The sequence below is a fragment of the Larus michahellis genome, chromosome 12 (assembly GCF_964199755.1).
Source record: "Larus michahellis chromosome 12, bLarMic1.1, whole genome shotgun sequence".
NCBI lineage: Eukaryota > Metazoa > Chordata > Aves > Charadriiformes > Laridae > Larus > Larus michahellis.
This window is the reverse complement of record NC_133907.1, coordinates 17389648-17412568: the sequence shown is the minus strand read 5'-3', so window position 1 is coordinate 17412568 and position 22921 is coordinate 17389648. Positions and strand designations below refer to the sequence as shown.

General features: G+C 53.6%; 1 protein-coding gene across 5 annotated transcripts in view; it reads left to right on the top strand.

Moving 5' to 3' along the window:
* LOC141750102 (rho GTPase-activating protein 39-like) overlaps nt 1–22921 on the top strand; it is a 56190-nt gene that overhangs the window by 12830 nt on the left and 20439 nt on the right. For 3 of the 5 annotated variants that reach the window (XM_074604684.1, XM_074604688.1, XM_074604687.1), the window contains exon 2: nt 13699–14097. In XM_074604684.1, the coding sequence (XP_074460785.1) occupies nt 13699–14097 (399 nt within the window). Of the gene's footprint in view, nt 1–10001; nt 10192–10216; nt 11982–13698; nt 14098–22921 lie in introns of those variants that run through there. The other 2 variants (XM_074604686.1, XM_074604685.1) reach the window with 2 other exon arrangements.

The following is a 22921-nucleotide window of genomic DNA, read 5'->3' as shown; positions in this document are numbered from 1 at the left end:
TTTTTTTTATTATTATCAGTGCCAAATAATATGTACTGGAGGCAGGACTGTCTAGGTGGACATCAAATATAAAGGGAAGTTGAATGTGGTCCAGATCTTGGCCCTAGTCCGTCAGCTATGCTGTAAAAGAAGGACAGAGACCACTGCCCGCTTTGACGTCTTTCTGAATTTGCCCCTTTTTTTGCTGCCTTCCTTGCCACTGCTGAAAGTGAAAACCTCAGTTTTGGACTGAACACAAGCTAATAAATGCTTGGGGGTTTGGTGAGGGAAAACAAAAGGAACTTGTTTTGGGCACAAAATCAAAAAGTAAATTGTTCTCACACCACTGTTCACTGTTACCATGTATAGCAATTACTGCCATGGCAACAGATATTTTCATGATCCAGCCAAGATCTTCCAGGGCTGCAACATAACTTCTGATACTTGCTCATTGTGCTGCTATTAATAACTGTGTTTCCCCCCCTCACAGCCAGGAAGTTTCTTCTTCCTCATGTACCAAGTGCGAGGGGTAAGCTCATTTTAAATCAATTGTGGGGAGAAGTGACACTGGGGATTTCCTGGATTTTTTTTGTTCTGGAGATCCTGTCTAGTGCTGCCAGCTCTGCAGCCACCTCCTGAGCTGAGCTGTCTCTCTTGTGCTATTTATAAGAAAGCCCAGTCTGAATATTTTATTCTTTTTTTTTTTTCCCTATCCTCCTTAAACAAGGGCAAACAAATGACACATATTTACTCTTCCAGCTATGCACAGCAGCTTGAGGGATTTTTTTTTTTTTTTCAGGCTGACTTGGTCAAGGGGAGAACCTGCTGACAACTAAACGTGGTCTGGGCCAGGCTGTGGTCGGCATGATTTCTTTACTTATCTCCTGGTCATTTAAACAAGATAAACTCTGTGTATTCAAATTTGCTGTTCAACTGTTTTTGCAGGAGTTGAATTAAGCTATGTTTAAAAACACCAAGCGCACATGCAACTTTTCCCAGTCGCATAAGCATGCCTGTATAAATCTCCTTTGAGTTGGAAACGTGTCAGAAATACCATCACCAGGTCTTTTGGCACCTCCTGAGGAGCTGTGGAAAAGGTGGGACTTGGGCTTTTGTTCGTGCTGGTGGTTCCTCTCGAGCCCGAGCATCTGTGATGAACTGTGATGGGTGAGGACCGGGGTCGTGGGTCTGTCCCTAGCTCTGATTCTGGTTGGACACAAGTCACAACTGTGCAGTTGTCGGGAGGAACAAGTGGTTTTGCCAGGCCAATCTCTTCTCCCTCAGGCAGTTTGCTTTTCTTCTGCAGAAGCTTAGCTGTTAACTGTAAAAGCCTCCCTGCCCCCTTTCCTCGCCAACTTGAGAGTTAAAAGGAAGACCCTCTATGAGCACTCTGGCTTTCCTTATTTTTCTGGTGCTCTCAAGACTTGCAGCTTCTTCTGATGTCACTGTCTTTGACATCATCCTTCCCTAGATCTCCCTGACCTGCTGGATTGACAACCTACCATCATAGCTGAGAGAAAAAGATTTTAGTGAAAGCATGGAATCTCTTATCCTACCAAGCTCCCTGCAGAAGCTGAAGAAATGAGCATGTGCCCTGCAAAAAATCAGTCCAAGTCAAGAAATAATTCAGTCGTGTCCGCAGGGAGCACCTGCATCCTTCTTCTATTGCTGCCCTCCCTGTTTCTTGGGAGGGTCCGTTGAACGTGGTACCGCCGGAGGTGCCCACGGGCTGCGGCTTCCTGAGGAGGCAGCACACGCCACGTGGGAGCTCAGCTGTGTGAGCCTTGCTGGGATGGTTCTGGCTCACCCAGCCCAGATGGTTTCTTCTCCTGGTCATCTCCAAGAAACAACGGAGACCCTTTGCAAAAGCCTTTGGTGACTGACAGTTATTCACCAATAACCGGCTTCTTGCTGACTCTCAGGAAGGCTAATCCCACCTTTCTTTCTATGACATGGTGGGTGCGAAGGCAGATTTTGGGCTTTAGCTGATGGCGCTTTGTTCCGACGTGTGAGATTGCAGAGATGTTCAGTTTTAAAAAGGTTGTGACTGTGTTTTAAGGCAAGGTTGAGCAACTCAGTCTTTGTTTCTCATTACATCAAGCAAGATCTTGTTAATGACGAAGCACAAGAAATATAGATAACTAGTATTTTTGTTTATTTGGGGTTTGAAGGTGTTACTATAGTCACTGCTAATCTTATAGACGCAAGTGTGTAGCACACAAAGCAGAGGCTGAAATACAGCTCACAGGATGTGACTCCTACCCACACTGTAACGTTCTGGAGATGATCATTAAAAGAATGTCAGTTCGGGGCAACTCTTAAAACGCCTTTCCTTTCAGAGGAAGCTTTTTTTTTTTTCATGGTTTATTATATCAGAATTAAAAACAACGGGGAAAAAAATCAAACACAAGCTGTGCTTTTCATCCGAAACTGCTAATTCACTCATTGATAGATGAGCTTTTCAGAGATCGAGGTGTGCATGGCGCAGGGAACTTAGCGCTGCTCCGGGGCTGTGCGGTCCAGTTTATTGGCTTTGCAGCATCCTTACTCTGTCGTGTTCAGTGATTCCTGTAGGCAAAACAAATGTAAGAAATTAATTTCTCGTGGAAAAGAGAATTTCTTGCTTATTGTTTTGTGAAGGGTTTATGAACTCTGTGGCTGAGGTTTTCGGCTATTTATTTACTGCCTCTCTTCCCTTGCCAGAGGAAATTAGTGTGCTTTGGGCTGGGAAAAATGATGACTCTGAAGCAGCTCCTCTGCACAGAGTCCCGTTGGGATGAGTTTCCTGATGGCAGCTCGGGGCGCAGGGGAGAGTTATTCATTTGCAGACTCTGTGTTTCCTATTGCCTTTGACTGGCTGCCAAATTCCTCTGCCATCCCAGCATTGCAGCAGTTAACTTGAGTCATGTTTAACAAGCTTGGACAGCTAATACTTTCAAGAGCTTCTCCGCATTTGTTCCTGCTTATTTTTTCAACAGAGACGGCAGAGACAGCTGCAGCTGGAGTGATTTGCCGAAGAATGAAATGGCCTAAAAAAGTTGTGATGAAACACTGTTATCTTTGTTTTATACTTTTAGCCACCAGTGTCTTGTGGGCTCTGCTAGCTGAGAAATAACCCAGTCCCTTGCAAACCGCATCTGTGTTGCGGATGAGTTTTCAAGGGACTCTGTGTTTCAGCTAATAAATGACTGGCAGCCCTTTAAATGAAGAGAGACAGAGGGCCATTATTTTGCTAATGCCACGCATTTGGGAGTGTTGCTGCTTCAAATATGTAGCTTTGCAGACTGGTGCTTGAATGCCTTACTCTCTGCGATCAGGCTGTGCGTAGGGAGTCCACAGTTGGCACCCTCGGTGACACCGGCCTGTTTGGGTATGGCCTTGCCTTGCAGGTGCTCCACCCTGTAATTACAACCTTGGTCTGCTCCTGCCCCCACCACTGCCGGCTCCTGCGCCTCCTTCAGAAAACCTGAAGTTGTGGTGGGTTTTTTTTTGGTCTGGTGGAGTTGTTTTAGGCCTGAGGTGGGTGTCTCAAGAGGTCCCCATCCCTGCACGCTCTTCCTAAGGCGGCTGCTTGGTCCCAAGGTACCAGCTGATGGGTTTCCCTTTTCTGGTTTTGTAGCTTTCTTTTCTGTCCTTGTCTCCCGGTCTTTGCTCACCAACATCATTCAGAAACTTCTGTAAATGTTTTCTCCTTGTTGCTCAGTGTTCCCTTGTGTAGCAAACGCACATCTCTGTGCCTGGTGTAAACGAGTCTCTGGCGCTTGGCTGTTTGCTTTGCTCCGTCATGGCTACTATGGGCGCTCTCTTCTCTTCGATGAAGGTGGTTCTTTTCCCCTCCTGTATGGGGAAACTATACACCCTGTAGCACTGTGGCACGTTTGTGGCCGTGTGTCGCCTTGCCTGGTTTCACTAAGCCCAGGATGATCTATTCACACACAGAAATGATGAAAATCAGTTGGACGCAGAGTTAATGCTGCGGTGTCGTGTTCCTCGCGCAGCACGAGTGATGTGGGCTGCTGCCAGGGTGGTGCAGCAGTTGCTGGGTTTATGTGGTGTGGTTGCTTTTCCAGAGCACCTTCTGATTGTGGAGCCTACTGTTCTTGGGCTGCTCTCCTTGGCATCTACTGGCGGAGGCAGCAGCTGCGGGATCCCTGGCTGCAAGGGCTTTGTGGCAATGCTGAGAGGAATCCCTGAAATCAGCAGCGGTGATACAGGAGGCTGCGAAGAGTAAATCTCAGTCCTGAAGCAGCTGGGCAGCAAGCTAGATAAATCAGGACCTTTGTCAGTAATTCCTAGAATGACAGAGAGGGCAGTGGGTGCTGCCATGTCCTTGAAATAGCAGGGATATCATCTGTGTGACATTACTTGCTTTGGCATAGGGAGAGTACTCGGTGTGTCCTGCCTCTCCAGGGCTCTGGGCTTTTGCCCTTCATTGTTTTGGTAGGTGAATCTTCTTCACCTCATTCCTGCAGCCATATCAACATGACGCTCTTGGCCCCAGGCACAGCCTTGTCAGTGTTGGGAAATGTCACTCTGTGCAGGTCAGATTTACTTCTGTTTGGTGGCTGGCGAGAGGTGTGGAGGACTTAGAGGACCATGGAAACGGGAACAAGCCACACTCAGCTTTCTGGTCACTGACCAGGGTTTCAATCAGTGGGTAGTTCTGTGGTGCTCGGCAGGAGACTCATGCACGGATTCCAGCTCTGTCTCTTCCTGTTGCCGTGTGTCCATCCCCCTGATAAATTAGGCCTGGGCTGTTCCCTTTTTTTAGGGTTACGTTCAACACTGGGAGGCTCTTCTGTGCCTTGAGTCCCATCTTGGGCAGAACCTGTATGACTCAGTGCCAGCACACGCACCCAGCGGTGAATAAAGCCCAGCTCTTCTCTGGCTGGAAGCATCTGTCTTAGCTTGGTGTGTCTCAAGAAGACAAAAGGAGAAAGCAGATGTGTGACCTTGGGTACCTCACTGCGGAGATGTGCATGCCTGAAAGGATCCAGCTGGTGCAGCTGGTGATGGCCTCTCGTGAGTACCCAACGCCCCTTCGCTGGAGCTGTGTACGGATGGGATGGCCGCAATGACGCTCACTGAGCTGTGCTTACAGTGTATGTGCCTGTACAAATCCTCCCTGAAGCCGAGGGTATCGCCTCTGGGGGTGATGGGAAGGTGTCAGGCTGCTGCCCTGGGGCTGAGCTCCAGATGCCTTGGTGGGACAGCACCAGGGGATGGAGGGAGGGCAGGATATGTCCCAGCCGGGATGGTCAGCTGTTGCTGAACTCGCAGGTTGTCCCATAATGCCTTCGCCTAAGCACCTGTGAAGTATTTCCTCTCTAGGATATTGCTAAAATTGAGGTGTTCCCACGTAAATCATTTTTGTTGGGGACAAAGTCTGGTTATGAGCACGTTGAGGTGGGATGCAGTCGCCATCAGAGTGCGGCATTGCTCGTATCGCTCCGAGTCCTGGCAGCAACAAACCTGACCACGCGTCCTGTGATTGATACAGCCCGTGGCTGTGCAGATGGGAGGACAGCACTGAGCTGTGCCAGGCCTCAGCTTTCCTCCAGGGCACACCGTTCCCCTGGGCAGGGACTGTCCGGCTGGCAGTGAGCCTCCCTGCAGCTGCCTCCCCTCCAAGCAGCTGGGATTTGGATGGGGCTGTGGATCCATGCAGCACGTTTTGGAAGGAGAGAGAGGGGATGAAAACTGCCAGTACATATTTTTTTTTTTAATTTTTTTCTTCCAAAACTCCTTCTCAAATGCTCAACCCTTAAAAGGAAAAACGACTCTGCTGAAGCCTTCACTGAGCTTAGGAGGTGCCGCTGTGTCTGGGGCAAAGCAGAGCTTTAGGGAGGCTGTGTAAGGATTGGGGGTTTGGCCCGTGCTCTGATGCCAAATGGAAACTCCAGCCGTGGTGGTAGGAGAGATCCAGGGGACACCATGGCGGAGCTCAAGGGCTGAATGGGTTGTCCAGGCAGATCCTGTAGCCCAAGCAAGGAAACTGGATCGCTGCTCCTTTGTGACCTGTACCTCAAGCTCTACAAGGGATTTTGTTCCTCAGTCATGTAAAACCCCTGGGTTGGCTGGGACGCATTCGCAGGAGAGGCTGTCCAGCTGGATCTGTGTCCCTGGAGCTTGGGGATCCTTACAAAGAGGGAAGCACCTGCAACCATTGTGACACTGAATGCTTTAATGTCGTTCACCTTCTGCCCGGGCTGCGGTGGCTATAGTTGGTCTCCATCCATAATGCAGTCCCAGGTGCTCGCCCTCACCAATGATTTGGGGACAGAGAGAAGGGAGAGGCCCTTGGTCTTCAAAGGAGCAGCAGGTCCTTTGCCCGGGTACAGCAGTCAGCCCCACTCTGCCTCTGGCAGAGGAGCCGCAGCAGGAGCCTGTGCTTACCCTGGCTGTGTAGGCACAGGCAGAGCTATGACTAGTCTACATCAACAAGATTTTTTTTTTTTTTTTTTAATGGGAGTGGATTTTATTTCTCCTCCTGCCCTCAGGTGCCATTTCCTGTAGTGTTGGTCTGTGCAGTCCCCTGGTGACTGTGCCCACATCTCTGGTACCTGAACTCCTGCTCTGTTAGCGCCCATCAGGTGCTTTATGCTCTGTCCCGAAGCCATGAAAACGGCGATGTTTCCTGCCCCTCGTTCTTCCCTCTGTCGCAGAACCCCCATCCTGTGGAGGAGGAATGGAGGATGGGGTGGGAGTGAGGAGCACTTCAAGTCCCTCTGTCTTTCCCTCCCCATGGGGTGCGCTCTGCCTGGCTCCAGCGCTTGCCTGGGGGTGATTTCAGGGTCCGGATCAGTATGAGCCTGGTGCTGCCGGTGGGGCTGCACAAGTCCTGGTGGGCCATGCTAAGTGCAGAGTTGGGTGATGGAGAGCGTGGAGGTTGGTGTGGTGGCAGTTTTTGTGCTGTCCTCCCGTCTCCCCGCTGAGATACAGTGCTCTGAGATGCCTGTACACCCATCGCACCCAGCGTTCAGGTGCTGGTGTCAGGCTGTAAGATCTTATGCCTTTGGGGCTGTTTTGGGCTTTATTTTAAGTTGATTATCTTTGTAGTGCAAGTTGGCATGATGTCTGTCCTCCCTTGGGGGGCATTCCGCTCTGCCTCTCCCCTGCCTCTTATGGAGACCCCAGGAACTCTCAGCTGTGTCCTGAAAGTCCTTGTTTCTTCTTTCTCTCTGAGACAGGATCTTGGAGGAATCTGCTGTTAATTTTGGTGCTGCCCTGACCCGCTCCAGTGGGATGAGCTGCCCCATTGCCCTTGGAGCTGAGGTGAATCAGGAGACTCATGGCAGCAAGATGAGAGACAGCAGTGCTGGCACCGGGGTTGGGGGGAAGCTTGGGAATGGCCGGGGAAGAAGCAAGAACCAGCAGAGTCTGAGCAAGCAAAAGGCCACCAAGTTTCTCATCTGATGTCTCTATCTTTGAAAATAGCACTTAACAGAAGGCTTGGGGCTTTGGTTGTTTGGTGGTGTTTTTTTTTTTTTGTTTGGTGGTTTTTTTTTTAATTAAAAACACCAAGGTAATGAGATGCTTTGTGTGATAGTACCTTTTCCAGGCTCTCTCTTCCCTCTGACCCACCCAAGTCATGGTGCTGTGCTCTGTTCTCGTCTCTGTAGCGTGTTCCTAGGCTGGGCCCTGCTTTCAGAGAGCTGCCCCTGCTCTGCTCTTGCTGGAGCTCAGCATTCATGCTCAGGCTTTGAACAATTGCAGCCGTTTGTTCTATATTTTCACAGTCTGGTCTGTCTCCTGCGAAGCAGAGGTTGGTTTGTTTGCATAATGCTTATTTTCGGAAGCAGGAGAGTTTTAGGAACAGGCTGACATTATGTTTATTTTAGTTCCCCTATAATTTTTGTTAGAAGGATGCATGTGTACTCAAAAGGAGTTCAGATATATATATATATATATATGTATGTGTGTGTGTGGGGAGGGGCTTGTTCTGGGTATGTGCTTTGTTTCGTTGTTTTGTTTTTTTTTTCCTAAGATCTAAATTACAACTTTTCTGGATCTGGCTGAGAGAAGGCAGTGAATAAAGCCTAAATTGACTGTCAGATGGTGGGACATCACTGCAAGGAGCTGGTGCTAGAGACCTTCATGGAGGCCCTCTGCAGCTCCAGAATACAGATGAGTTTTACAGCCCTGTCCTAGCTTTGATGTGCAAATCTGAGTGACTTGGAGCCACCCTGGGGTTGCACTTTATTGCTCAGTGTCTGCAGTGAGTGACGTTTTTCTAAGGGGAGTCTGTCTGACAATCCACCCAGTGTGCTGGGGTGGCGTTGCCTGTCCTGCAGAAGGTGAAAAGGCAAGCACGATCCGTTTAAAAGCTATGGTGATGTTGAGGTGCTTGAGCACAGCCAGGTCTGGGAGCCTGGGCCTGCAGAGAAGCAGTGATGTCCGCAGCTTCGGTGCCTCTGGGATGGTGCCCGCTCCCCGTTTCTTAACCGGTTTGCCTTGGTCTGGTCCCTTTGGCCACTCGGGGTTGTAAACATGGCTGCGCTCCCCATAAGGCTACTCCTGTTCCCTCCCATGGGCCCCTTGTCACACACTCTGTTAGCAGCAAACAAACGGGGCTCTGAACTCCCTATTTCTGTAGGACAGGTCACTTCAGGTGCCGGTCCCTATCACCCCAGCCACTTGCTGCAGCGAGGAGCCCCGGACCGCACGCGTGTGTCCCTGCCTCCAGCCAGTGTCACAGCGTGACCGGCCTCTGAGAGTTATACTTCAATCTCTGTGTGTGTCTGATTGCTGAACTCTTCATTCATCATCCTCAAGGAGGACCATTTATTAGGCACTTAGTCTCAGCATTGACACACCCTCTGTTAGATGACCTCTCATAATGGGGTCTGTGTGGTCTTGGGGCCCCACTGCCTCCTGGGGCTTTGCAGAGGCTTCAGCAGCCCTGGCTTGGAGCCATAGGCAAAGAACTGCACATCTTGGTGCCAGGACGCAGCAAGGTTGTTGACCCTCACAGGGCATGGTAGCAACACCTTGTCTGAGCAAGGTGCGGAGGTGATGTAAAGGTCAACACTCATATAGTAGTTCTTCAGCCTCCTGCTATCCAGGAGGATCCCCTGTCCTCTGAGTCATCATCCTTCTATGATATTAAATACGAGACCATACATGGACTGCGTTCGAACTCCTGCTTCCTGGAGGAAGAGCTTAATTTCCCAGTTGCTTTTCTTTGTCTTGAGGCCACCTTTGAGCAACCCTCATTGCTCATGGAGGGCATTAGTCTTCAAAAATCCCACTTGGTATGGATTCATGTTTGGCCAAGAAGGACTTGGCACTGCCCCAGCTCTCTGCAGGGCTCATCCCAAAGGAGGGAAGTGGGGGAAGGAGGCGGGATCTTGGCTTGGAGCACAGAAGTCCAAAAATTGCAGAAAACGGAAGTGAAACGTGGGATCAAGCCGTAAGGGCTCTTGTGTAGCCACGCAGAGGGGTTTGCTCGCAGCCTGGTGTGAAGCTCCCCAAGGCAGGGGTTTCCTGGGGCTTTCCTTGGCTCTCTTGCCCTTGGCAGGTGAATGCCTCCTTGAGTGGGTGCGGAGCAGTGTGCGCAGGTCATGTGTGGAGGGAAGGCTTCATGCAGAGGGATGGATAGTCACCTCATGCTGGTTTCAAGATAACAGCTCTAGCTGAGAAAACATCTCTCTATTAGTCTTATCTTCAGACGGCCTTGCGAAGAACTTGCAGTGTCCAAGGACTGTGTTTGTCTGCCTGAGCTGTGATGTCACTTGGGTGATGGTGGCAAGAAAACCAGCTCTCCTGTGGAGTAGTGGCTGTTGAACTTCTTGGGGTTTCTCAGTTTGTCCTGGAAGTGACTCTTCTCATGTATCTGATCCCATCATTTCTAGTCCTGCTCCCTTCTCTTTAGTTGAAACAATTTTTTTCTTTCCTGGACCTTGCGCTAACGTTTATAGTCTTTGTGAGAAGATATAATCAGGAGATGTCAGCAGCGTGCTCTTTCGGGCTGAAATAGCCTTTTAAAAAAAAAAACTATTATTTTTATTTTTAATTCCCAGGCTTTGGCAAGCAGGAGTGGCAGCCAGGAGGGACCCGAGCTGTTTTTGAAGGAGCAAGGTTTGCACGTGTCCATCACCTCTGTCCCAGAGGCTGGCAGGACGGAGCGCAGCAGCTCAGCCTCTTGCCTGCTCTGTCTATACAACCCTTGACAAAAAACAAGCTGCTGGCCTGCGAGGGCTAAGCCTTCAGGTGGGAGCAAACCTGTCTGCCCACGCGGGATGCAACAGCGCACAAAAAGCCCTATGCTTCCTGCTTTTTGCATGCCTGGTGCACCATTTCCAACCCCCACGGCACCTCACTGCTTGGGAACTGAGTTCCCCTCCACGGCCCTGCCACCCCTCAAAAAGTCAGGGTGCCCAAGGCAAGTGCCTTTGAAGTTAGGTGGGGCTCGGCCGCTTAGAGCAAGCGGCTGGAGCTGTGGCTACGAGGTGTGGAAAGTACTTGTGTATTTGCTTAGGACGCAGAGGAAACTCCTAAAATCTCTTTAAGAATGCAGGAGGATGCATGCTGGGAACGTGCGTTTGTTTTTTGGAAGCAAGGGGGGGATTTTGTTGAAATTCCCCCGTGTTGCAGGCTCTGGCGCCTGGGTTAGTTCCCTGGTGCTGCCCCAATGCCGGCGGGCTCCGCAGGCTGCGTGTCCCCACGCTCAGGCTGCAGTGGGGGTTCGGTCACGGTTTGCAAACTGGGCTTGCAGAGAAGTCCTGCACCTGGAGATGTTGAGTCCCAAGAGGTGAGATGGACTGAAACGACCGCAGTGATCTGCTGGTGTGACTGTGACCGGGTGCCGCTGTGCCAGCGGGAGCAGGCGTGTGCTCCGTGGCTGCTGCTTACCCAGCACTTGGAGCTGGGAGGACAGAGAATGGGGAAGAGTGTAATTATGGCCATTCCCAGGAAACTTCTTCTTTAATCCTGTGAAGGGGAATTGGAATTTTTTTCTTTTTTTTATGTCCAAGTTATGGCCTTATCTCTCCGCAATCCTGCGTTTATCACGTCTTTCCAGAGTTCCTGATGTTATGTTCAAGGCTTGTGTGGCAGCCTGGGGCTGGCCCTGCTCCAAGAATGTGCTCCTTGCTTTTCCTTTTCTGTCTTAACGTATGAATGTGATTGTACCAAACTCTTTGGTATTTCAATGTGTTCCGTGCAGATTTTTTTTCCTTGGTGAACTCCACCTCGGTCATCCTCAGTCAGCCCCTCAATTTTAAGGGGAGCAAGGAGGTCACCAACCCGAGTCATCCACTTGCGTGTCTTTGCACGCAAAGATAAATGTAAGCTTGTTGAAGCGGAAGACTATAGTTAGCAACACATGCTCGGTTGTGGCCAGGTGCCATGAGAAGAATTCATTATTTTCAATAGCCTGCACTTAACAGAAAATAGCTGACCTCTCCTCTCTCCTGAGGAGCAACAGCGCTGGTAGAGCGGTCAGTGTTTCAGAGCGTTGCTAATCCAGTTGCTGGCAAAACAGATCAAAACCAGTGTGCTCTTGAACATTAAAAAGGTTGATCGCTCAACTGTGTCTTCATCACTCAGCTGGGTCTTGCAGGGCTGTTGTTGTTTTGTTTTTTGGTTTGTTTTTTTTTTTTTTTTTTCCCCTTGCCAAGCAAATACTCCATAACCGCCTTCTGTGTCTCTCCCCCAAGCGTGCATTTCTGTGTTGCTTTGGCAGGGGGGGAGGGTGTCCTGCCATGCCTGCTTTCCTCTTCCAGCCCTTCCAATGCGTGCTCTCCTCCTCCCCTGCCCTTCCCCTCCCCTCCCCAGGGCAGCATTGCACTATCCTCCCAGCACTGCGGGCTCTGCTGCCTCCCTTGTTTTCCCTTTTTATGCCCCGTTTATGGATGACACCTCTTTGCAGTTGACGATGCCCTTGGTAATGGCCGTGACTTGCTGATTTGTTCCTGTGCCCATGGTTTGACATTGCAGCTGCATGGAGATAATCAGGCTGGTTCTGGGATTCCTACCCTGAGCCGTGGTATGGGGTTCTGGTATGACTGTTCATGTTGTACTTTAAATAAAATAAAAGAACTGATGTAGTTTTGGCCAAAAAATACCAAACAACACAGCAGATGTTTTCTGGACACGGGGTTTTCCAAGTGGGATCTGCTCGCAGGCACGCTCTTGGCAGTGCCTTGCCCCACTCTGGCAGTGGTGGAAGCCCAGCAGGAATCCGTACCGTGGGGAAAGGCCGTGTGCTCTGCTTCCAGCTGCTTTTTGGACCAGTGCAAACAGTCATGGTGGTGAGAGCGTGGGCCAGGTCAGCTGATCTGGCTGAAAACAGACCCATGCCACAAAAAAAGTGTCTTTCATCCCGATCAGCTTCGCCAGCCACCCCGGGGTGCAGCTGGAGGTAGTGCTGGTGTGAGCCCCCAAGGCACTAGGGCAGGAGCACGTTTCAAAGGTGGCCCTGGACCTGTCCTTTTTGTATGGCTTTTATTAACAACAAAAATAACTTGGGTTAAGTAGTGCCTCCTTGCAGCAGCCTCCACCAACACAGGGTGGAAGAGGAGGGTGAAGGGCCAGGACTCAGGGGTGCAAGGAGGAACTGGGGCCACATGTAGGTTTTATCTGTTTTCAGCCGCACACTTGAGCGTGCTGCCAGGGGTGGGATCGTTTTAGTTGCAGCATCTTTCCTGTGTGGGAGGAGACCTTGCTGGGGTTTGCACCCCCTTCTGTTTACCTGGGCCAGCCAAAATGTTTTGGCTACAGCATCCTGGAGGTGTTGGCTTTGCTCTCACCTGGGCCAGCTTTTTGGGGTAAGTGGGTCAGCATTAAAGGCTGACGTGGCACGTATGAGGACTACACAACCCAACACCTCTGTTGCTACCAACCCATTGCGCTGATCTGCCTACAGCACTGTCCGTGTTGCGCTCTCACTGAGCCCTAGAGTAGGCCAATGTGGGTGCTGGCAAGGGACCCTGGGGCTGGAGGGACTCCTCTGGGTGGCAGAGGAGTTATGGATCAATGGCAGGCTGTGCCTGTCCTTTGGGTCACCTTACACCCAAAGGGCCACCGAGGGCTTTGTCCTGTCAGCCAAGGGAGGAGGGGAAGAGGCTGCACTGGAGATGGATTCCACCAGTCACTCCCCACTTTTCTCTTTTTGGCAAGCAAGTGTGGGTTTTGAGCAGGGGCCGGCTGACCCAGAGGTACCCCCCCCAGCCCCACAGCATGTGAGCCCTGCAGGCAGGCACTCACACAGTCGGGCTGTTCACGCTGCCAGGAGCCAGGGGTTTGGTCTCCCGAGGTGGTGTTAACAACAGGGTGCAGCTCCCAAGAGGAGCAGATCCTGCTTTGCAGATCCTCCCCGCTCTTGAGAGCAAGTTCCCGTGTGCATCTCGCCAGGCGCCTGCACTCCTGTGATCGCGCCAGCCATTGATGTGAGTTATCAGAGCATCAGCAGACGATGCTCTCCCGCCCTACGCTGCTTTGTCCCGGGCTGGTGAGTGGTGTGAGCTGACACTGGGGCCAGGCTGGGGAGGTGACCTCCCCTTCCCTGTGCCAGGGAGCTGCTGATTTGGCACAGCCTCATCTCAAACTCTTCCCTTGTCTTCCCCTGAGATGGTTAGATTGCTGAATGGCCCCAAGCAGCGCTTTGATCTGCAGCACAGCTGCCTGGCCTGGAGGCAGCAGCTCTGTAGGACTCCCAGACAACCCATTTTCCTCAAGCCTCTCGCCCAGACTAATGTGACTCTCCTGTCCTTGCAGCTCAGACTGGGTGGAGATCATCGAGCCCCGCTCCCAGGAGCGGATGTATGTCAACCTGACTACTGGCGAGTGTGGCTGGGAGCCCCCTCCCAACCTGAAGGTGCGCCAGTCGGACCAGAAGCAGTGGTGGGAGCTCTTTGACCAGAACAACAACCGCTTCTACTACTACAATGCCATCACACGGCAGACGGTGTGGCACCGGCCCCAAGGCTGTGACATCGTGCCCTTGGCGCAGCTCCAGGCCATGAAACGCAGCTCCCAGCCCGACTCCCGGGGACAGTTGCACCGGGGCAGCACCAGCAGCGAAGGCAGAAGCACCCCCATCCAAATGGCCCTCCTAGAGGAGATGGAGAAGGGCAAGGGGGACTGTGCTGCAGAGAAGAGGAAAGACCCTGGCAGGTAGGGAGAGCTTTAGCCTACTCTTTTTAATGGGTGGCTTCAGTTGCTAGGCAGGCACTGGCTGCCTGGCAAATGGGCTGGGGAGCTGTGCTGCCTTGAGAGGGCACAGCGCTGGGGTGAAGTGCTGCCAGGTACCAGGTCGCCACCTCCCGCCCTCCTCTTCCCAGGGTACAGCTGTCCACTGTCACCACCGCGCTACCACTTGAACGTCCTCAGTCTGGGCCAGGCTTTGTTTGTGTGAGGCACCATAAAAACACACATTAAAAGATAATCATTGCTCCAGAGTCCTTTGTGCTAAACAGAAGCCTAAAGAGGGGACAGGCAGGAATATCAAGCACAGATGAGAGCTCTGCCGGATGCTCGTGGCAGGGCTTGCTGGGATGGCTGAGCTGCTATGCAAGGGCCGCTGCAGGGTGCAGGGGAGCCTGCCTGCTCTGACTCTTTCCGTCCCCACTGGCTTGGCTGCTTGCATGTGCTTGCAGCTTCAGCCAGGGTGGGAGGTGGGGCAGCAAGGACGGAGCTCCTGGGCACAGTTATTTGCTCACATCAAGCCAGAAATGAAAGAACAATAACGGGATGCTATTTTGTTTGGCTAAGAGATTTTCTTACGCTCAAACCAGTCTGACAACAATTGAGGGTTTTTTTTTTTCTATTGAAACTTTGCCAGCTTCAGCTGCACAAAAGCATCCCCTCCCCAGTCTCTGTGGGGACGACCCCTCTGCCTGGAGCACTGCCCCGGGCTGCCCTGTCTCCCTCCTGCCCTGTCTGGGCATCATCCTGCCCTGGAGAACGTGGTACCAACAACCAGGGAGGCCATGCAACGAGTGGAGTTGAGTCACACTGAGAAGTGACTCACCCAAGGGCTAGAGCAGAGCTCAGGTGAGCCTAGCACTCTTGCCATCCATGCCAGTGCTCCTCGTCCCCACTTCTGGGCAATGCAGCAAGCCAGGCGTCTTTAACAGCTTGGGGTTTGGATCAAGGTTGCCTCTCTGTGTGCCTGGTGCTGTTGAGGAGAGAAGAAAAAAGCCAAGACGATGACAACCATGTAGGATGGCGATTCTGGAAAATATATGCTTCAGAGCACCCTAAACTGAGGTTTATCGCTTGTTTCCTGCCCCCTGTGAGATGCTTCTGTATTCACTTCAGAGCTGCATGCCTGGGAGATGCTGGTGATGCACATACAGTGCACCAGAAAGAGCCCGGAGCTTAACTGGCACTTGCAATGGTTCCAGTGCCTCCTGCCCCATGAGCAGCCCCTCTGAGCTTCAGACCCATCCAGAGGATGATCCCTGCCCTGCCAGGAGAAACCTGAACAGTGAGAAATGCCTTAAGCTGAACCCCAGTAGCTCCCAGTTCCCTCTGGTCCCTCCCTGGTGACCACAGGTGAGCCACAGGCATGTGAGATTTGCCATGAGCCAACTGGCTTGCCTTCCTTGTCACTCTGCAGCCCAGCACTCTGGGGCAGCCGGGACAGGCATCGACAAACTATGTTCTCCAGAGGAGTGAGGGCAAGAGCCTTGCACAGGGCATAAAATATCCTGAGCTCCTCGTATAGGAGGAAGGGGAGCAATGTGATGTGGGTGGGGGTTTGCTTTACCTTTCCTTGTCAGCCAGGCAGCATGTCCACCTGCAGTACTGTGTCCAGCTCTGGAGTCCTCAACACAAGAAGGACATGGACCTGTTGGAAGGGGTCCAGCGGAGGGCCACAAAGATGATCCGAGGGCTGGAGCCCCTCTGCTATGAGGACAGGCTGAGAGAGTTGGGATTGTTCAGCCTGGAGGAGAGAAGGCTCTGGGGAGACCTCAGAGCGGCCTTCCAGTACCTGAAGGGGGCTACAGGAAGGACGGGGAGGGACTCTGGATCAGGGAGTGTAATGACAGGGCGAGGGGTAACGGTTTCAAACTGAAGGAGGGTAGATTTAGATTGGATATTAGGAAGAACTTCTTTGCTGTGAGGGTGGTGAGCCCCTGGCCCAGGTTGCCCAGAGAAGCTGTGAGTGCCCCATCCCTGGAGGGGTTCGAGGCCAGGCTGGATGAGGCTTTGAGCATCCTGGTCTAGTGGGAGGTGTCCCTGCCCAGGGCAGGGGGGTTGGAACTAGATGATCTTTAAGGTCCCTTCCAACCTGAACCACTCTATGGTTCTGTCAGGTGTCACTGCTGGTTCTCATGCAAGGAAAGGGAGTGGGAAGGGGTCCTCCCTCGCTCCATCCCAAGCGCAAGTTTTTGCAGCAACCTTGGGGCACTTTGAGCCTGCAGCAAACTCCACTGAAGGGCAAGCTCACGTGGGAGCTAACAGGCTGCTTGGACGTGCGAGGCTCTTCCAGATCCTCACACCAGTAAGCCAACAGCATTTGCCTGTGGAAGCTGCTTTCTTGGAAGCAGGAGACTGAGCACTGTTTCCTTGCACATCCATCATGTGTTGTCATTGCTGTTTGTGAGCAGGGGCTTGCATGTCCGGTTACAGCGCAGAGAACAATTTCCCTACCAAAGTCTGACACCAGAGGAGAGATTTCTTGCCCTTTCCTAGCTCGTAAAATGATGAGCAAAGAGCTGAGCCCAAAGCCAGCATTCCCAGGTCGGCTCTAATGGGATGTCTGGTTTAGTAACAGCAAAAGCACACCACGCTTGTCAGCTCTGTTGTCTGTGTTGTTCTCCAAAGACAAACATAAGTGTGTCCTCTTCCTTCCCTCGGCAGCAATACAGCTGTATAAACAGAGGACAAATAGGTTGAGTGCTGTTGGAAGCATTTGACATCTTTATAGGTACCTGCGCCCAAGACTGTTTTGCTTTTGTCTCTAATGGCAGTGCAAAAGATTTGTTTTTCTTCCCTTTGTGTTTGTCATCCCGTGATAGATGGAGAGGCCAGAAGAGACCAGCGTGGTCCCCAAGAGGGGCCTCCTGCAAGCACATGCCACAGATTGCTGGGGGGGAGGGATTTCATCCTTTTTTTCAGTAATACTTTGTGGTTGAGGTTTTTTCTTTTAGCAGACCGGTTTTCCCCCCTCTTCCTCTCTCGTGCCTTCTGTCAGCACTGCTAAATCTCCTGTGCCTGCTACCATGTCTTGGTGCTGCCAAACTGCAGCCGCACTCCGCTCTCGAGCGAAGCAGGGACGCTCCCCGGACAGGGACCGCCTGCTCCTTGCTGCCTGTTCCCTCCATCTGCAGGCCGATCCCACCCTCTCCCTCGCCGCCCCACTGCTCGCTGCTGCCCTTCCAGCTCTCTGAAGCGTACCAGCTCCGAGCAGCCTTCGCTAGACACTGGCCCTTGGCTTTCCCGGGTGGCATGGGGATGTCGACCCCTCCCGCGGAAATGGTAGCTGCATGCTGAGGGGGAGACACTGCTGTGATGCCCGGAGCCTGCTGGGGAAGCTCTTCTGCCTGTGCACGTCCTCCTGGTCCCGTGTTGTTTTTTGCTGCCCAGCCTGGCGCCAGCTCTGCTCCTCCCTTGCTGGGGCAGCACTTGGCCTTACAGCTCCAGCCCCCTTCTGAGCACTTGGGATACTAATCGGAAGGAAGATGGGTTCTCTTCAGGGGAGATGGGGGACAGATGATCTGGAAAGCTCTGCAAAGGATGGATGTGTTCCCCTGGGGACTGTGAGACCAGCCTGGGTCTGAAAGCAACTGGTAGCATTTTGGAAGCGTCTTGTTGAGCTGCTGCAGCCGTGCTGGGGTTTGCCGGAGCTCCTTGGGCCTCATGGGTGAGAAGGGGCTGGGCATGGCAGAGGGCTGAGGCCTGAAGGTGACAGTCTTGCTGGGAGCAGAGCTTGTATGCTGGTCTGCAGCATTTAGGCGCACCACTTGTCAGGGCTGCGAGTGGGCTCTGCCGTCCCCAGCCCTGCTGCCCATGCGGACCAGCCCGTGGTTCTCCCAGGGTCAGGGACTTGTTTCAGAGTGGAGTTTCCAAGGTTCCCCTTGTGATAGCAATGCATCTCAAAGTCCTCCAGGTAGAAATCTGCTGCCCCCAGCAACATCCCATCCCCCAGCACAGGAGAGGTGGGGGTCCCTTCTGTGTGGGCCGCAGGTCATGCTCCTCGTCCCCTCCTTGCCCACCTTCCCCATGGCTCAGCATCCCGGGCTGGGAGAGAGAAGGGGCTTGGTCTTACCACACCAGGAAGCTGTGCTGGGAGGGGAGTTAGGGGGGGACATGTGACGTGAAGCCCGTGAAGGTGGCTGTGAGAGTACCTCTGCCTCTTCCAAGTCTGGTTTGCCTCATCATGGGCTTACATCTCTCAAGGCCCAGTGTAAGCAATGACAATACGAAGTTCTTCATAATCAGGCAAGAAACACCATCAGGATTCCTAATACAGGCTTGTTTCCTTCTTATGCCGCTGGCCTTAGGGCAGGGTGTGCAAACACAACATGCTTTGCATGTGTCCCCAGCGCTCTTCTTGGGGCCTTGCAGACCTGGCTTTGGGGGGATCACCTCCACAGGCTCTCCATTGCCGCCTCTGGTGTGGGCACCGGTAGCAGTGCTGCTGAAATACAAACATCCCTGTTCAGTTGCCTCTGTCAAAGCACCAGGAAAATGACTGTTGGAAAGGGCTGGGCTGAAGTGCGGGGCTTTTTCTCTAGGCTTCTGGGAGGGAAGAGCAAACAATGGAGCTCTGGAGCCTGGGAAGAGCTGCCGGATACACTGGGCCTGCTGGAGCTGGGTGCAGGCTGGGAAAGCCAGTGCCGGGTTGCGGTGTTTATATTGGAGCTACTTGAAAGCATTCCTCGAAGGAACCGTCTCGGGGGACTCGGCGGGGTTTCTGCTGCTGGTGGCTGAAGAGATGGCTGAGAGGCTGTGTTGGGATGTTTCTCTACCCCTGGCTTTGCTTTATGTCAGAGCTTTCATGCTCAGAAGGATAAGGCTGAACCTTTTTCCAGCTGGGAAGTCAGGAAGTCCCTGTTCTCCTCTGCTTGGTCTTTGCAGCAGCCTGGGAATGGGATTGAGGGAAGCTGTATCCAGACATGGCCCCAAGAGATCATTCACGGCTGTGGAAATGGTCCTTTCAAAAAAGCCTTGTCTTCTCTGTGGTAGTGCCTCTTTCCTCTGATCTCCAGCAGCCGGGGAGGCTGGAGAGAGCATGTTGTGTCCAAGATGAGACTGACAGGCGGAGTGGGATGCAACACATATTTAGAGGTTTCACTTCTCCATCATGTTCACTTACAAACCTTCCAGTCAGGGGGAGCGTGGTGGTCATGGTCAGGCTGGAGCTTGGCTCCTTCTGCCCTCAGTGACACTGGAGTAGCGCAGCTCACCTGTCTCCTGTGACACCCCGCCACGGTCCCGGCAGGGCCATGCAAGGATGCTATGGTGGCATGAGGAACATGCCTGAGTCCCATGCCAGCTCTGAATGCAAAGCTCCTGGGTGCAATACCCTCCCCTTCAAGTTGGAGTGCCTGTGGGCACACAGTGGGCACTGGGGTGCCCTGGGGAGGTACCAATACTCAGTGGGTACTAAGGAACCCCTGGCAAATGCATGGGTACCCGGACCAGTCCTTGCATCCTGAATTGCAGCTGGAGAGAAGTGGCACAGTGGCCTTGGCCATCTCCCGCCTCTGACGGCACCTTTGCAGCCCAACCCTGCTCGGCCGCCCTGCGTGGCCATCGTGCAAAAGGACCTAGTGCTGTCGTTCCCCGAGAGCTGCCTGAGCACCTCTGGGCTCTACCAGCTCCAGGGATTCGCAGCAGTTGTTCTGAAATGGTCTGGGGTGAGCTGAGTCCCAACGCGAGCTTTGCCCCTCAGCCTGAAGGAGGGATTGTGAGCCTGCGGAGGCAGCGGAGCCCGTTTCTCTGGTCCTGTTGCCTGCTGGGGTGCAGACTGCAAGTGCCAAAAACCTGCTGTGGGGAGGCTTGCTGCTCGCAGCAGAACCTCTAGCCTGATTGCTTTGCCGTGGCCGTCTGTCCAGCCTGTCCTGACGCCCTGCCAGCTGGTCTGAGGGCATCTGCGGAGCAGGCGCAGGGAGAGCCCCATGCCAGCACCGAGCTCCTGTGCTGAGGCACCACCACATCCTCCCGGGCAGGGGCAAGGTGTGGGACACCTTCCCACCCCAGTGAAGTGACTCGGGGCAGCGAGGAGCCATAGTGATTCAGGGAGCCCGTTGCCCTCCAGCTGGCATGGGGTAACAGGTAGGCAGCTTGTCCTCTGGGGGAGGCTGCAAGCACAGCTGCGGATCACATCCCTCATTGCTCATCTGAGGGCCAAAATCTGGGCTTTGATCTTTTTCATGGATGCGGGGGTGGGGAGGTCTTCACCAGCTGGAGTCGCACAGCACCCTGAAATCATAATGTCATGCTAAGGTGGGAGCCTGTCTCCGGAGGCCAAGCTGGTGGTGCTGCTCGGATGCCCAGCCCCACTCCCATGCAGGGACAGATCAGGATGTGCCCAGTGCTGCCTCGCGGGTGCGAACAGGGACAGGTGCCGGTAGGACTGATTGGGCGGGAGGTGATGCCATCCTCGCTGCGGCCCAGAGCTGAGTAGGGAGGCAGCAGGGCTGCAGGCTGAGTTCCTGCCGCTCCAGATCGGTGGGGATTTCGTGAATGTTGGAGCGGCGGGCACTGGTGGGCTTGCCGATACTGGGAGATACTGGTGCACGCTGAGCCTGCACGGCGGGATGAGTTTGGTCATGCCATGCCTGATGGAGGTGGGTCTGCCAAACCTTTGCTGAGCGGGTGGTTCAGCTGCACATGGAGCTGGCTGGAGGTGCAGTGTTGTAGGTCAGGGAGGGGAATGACCTCGGGAGGTGGCTCACAGTCCAGGAGCTCTTCGAGGAACAACTGGGTCTGCAGCGTGCCTGTGCTTGGGACTGGGGCTTGGGCCGCATGCAGGAGGGATACACTGGCGTGAGGAGCAGTCCCTGCGGTCCCCAGGGCGGGATGCCTGGTAGGTTGCAGGGACGTGTATCCTTACAAATGCTAGCCCCATCCTGCCATTACCACTGCCTGTTCCCTGCCCACCGGCATCCTCGCTTGGCACCGCTGGCGGTCACCCCCCTGCTCCAGGCATCACGCCTCCAGGAAGAAGCACGCAGAGGACAAGCTGCTGATGGCAAAACAGGAGTGGGAGTGTGGGGGTCGTGGTTGGTGGCAGCTTGGGCAGGTGGAGGGAAGCCAAACCCAAATCCCTTGGTGTTTTCCAATCAGCCGCTCTTGGGACAGGGCTCAGGTCAGTCCTGGGCGGCGATGCTGTGAGTGGGAGGCAGGGGCTGGGGGACAGTCCTTCCTCACGGCTGTGGCATCTGCATCTTCAAGTAGTGCCAGGAGCTGGCTTAAATTAACACCCTTTGTGCCTTTGTGGGAGATGCTGGGGGAGGTCCCCAGAGTAAGGGTGACCCCAGGATAGGAAGGAGAGGACAGTGCCCTTTCTCTTGTCGCCTGGTAAGTTGCACGAGGCGGACACGTGTGTCTTCATGGGGCAGGAGCCAGGCCCTGCAAAGGCAGTGGTGCAGCATGGCGTGGCCAGAGGGCGGTGGGGGCCTTTGGACCCTGGCCGGCAGCCAGCTGCTGCGCCCACGGCGGGGCAGTGCTGGCCTCACCCACGCCTCTTCCAGCGCCGCTGTGCCGAGGTGGGGTTCACAGCGGTGCCGTGCCGTCACAGAGCATGTTTTGCCAAAAATATGGTAAGTTGTGGATGGGGAAGGGGCACCCCACCCCCTTAAGGAGTGGAGTGATTGGGAGCAGACGTGGGATATTGGGTGTGGGGCAGAGGATGTGGGGGAGGTAAATGAGTGGGGAGCAGGCAAAATAGGGCACCTCTGGTAACGTGGGGCTGCTGCTGTGGGGCAGACGTGTCCTCTTGGGGTGGGGTGTGGGGAGAGCAAGGTGTGTGCAGGTGCAGCCTGCTGGTGGGAGAGCCACAGCGGGGAGAGCAGGCAGAGCACCCCAAGGGAAGCCATGCTGAAGGAGGGGGCTGGCACCCAGCGGGTGAAAGGTCTCTGGAGAGCAGGAGCAGAGCGCAAGAGGGTTGGGATGTCCTGATATCTTGGGACTCGGTGGGGAAGGCACAAGCAGGGGGGTAGCATCCCCAGGAGGCAGCTCTGGGCATGCGGTGGAGCTGGGTCTGTGTGCCCGCGCAGGGGCCGTGCAGGACAGGTCAGCAGTGCGGGACAGGGAACTGGTGTTAAGGTTCCAAGAGAGCAAAATGGCTGTGAAGGTGTTACAGGAACATCTCCTGTCACAGACAGGGCGTATGCAGTGCACCCTCAGGTTTTACCCGGTGATGGCTGGTAGGGGATACATGGAGGGAGGGCACAAAATGGGGACAGGTTCAAGGGGACCTTCCTGGGGACAGTGGTGCCTTTGAAGACCTGGAGGCTTAGGCTGGTTTAACAGCCTTTCCACTACCTTTTCTTCAGAGCTCACAAATATAGACTGGGTATAGCCGCAGCCTGACAGCAGGTTGTTATTACGCTGCAGAATCCACCTTTGGGACTGGGATGTTGCGGTCGGCACACTAGGTTGTGGTGGATCCTGAGTGCCACCACGGTCAGAGGATACTCCCAGCAGAGGAGGATTTCGCAGCCATGAGAACTGAGCAGGGCTGGTAGGTTTGGCCAAGGGATCCAGATCTGAGGGCATCTGGAGTGGACTGTGAGGATGCTCTACACTGAGTCTTGGTGGGAGTGTGACACACATCCTGCGAGCCGAGGATGTCCACCCCCATACACCTCCCATAGACCTCGTAGGTTCTTCTGCAAAATAAACATGCATTTGGAAACTTAGATCAAAAAAAATAACGTGGTGGGGAAGGAGTGTTTGACAATCTGAAGGTAGACACTTGTGATTATTTTCCAACTCGCTGCTCGAGTGGTCCAGAGTAGCTTTCTGGTCTTCAGCAGGT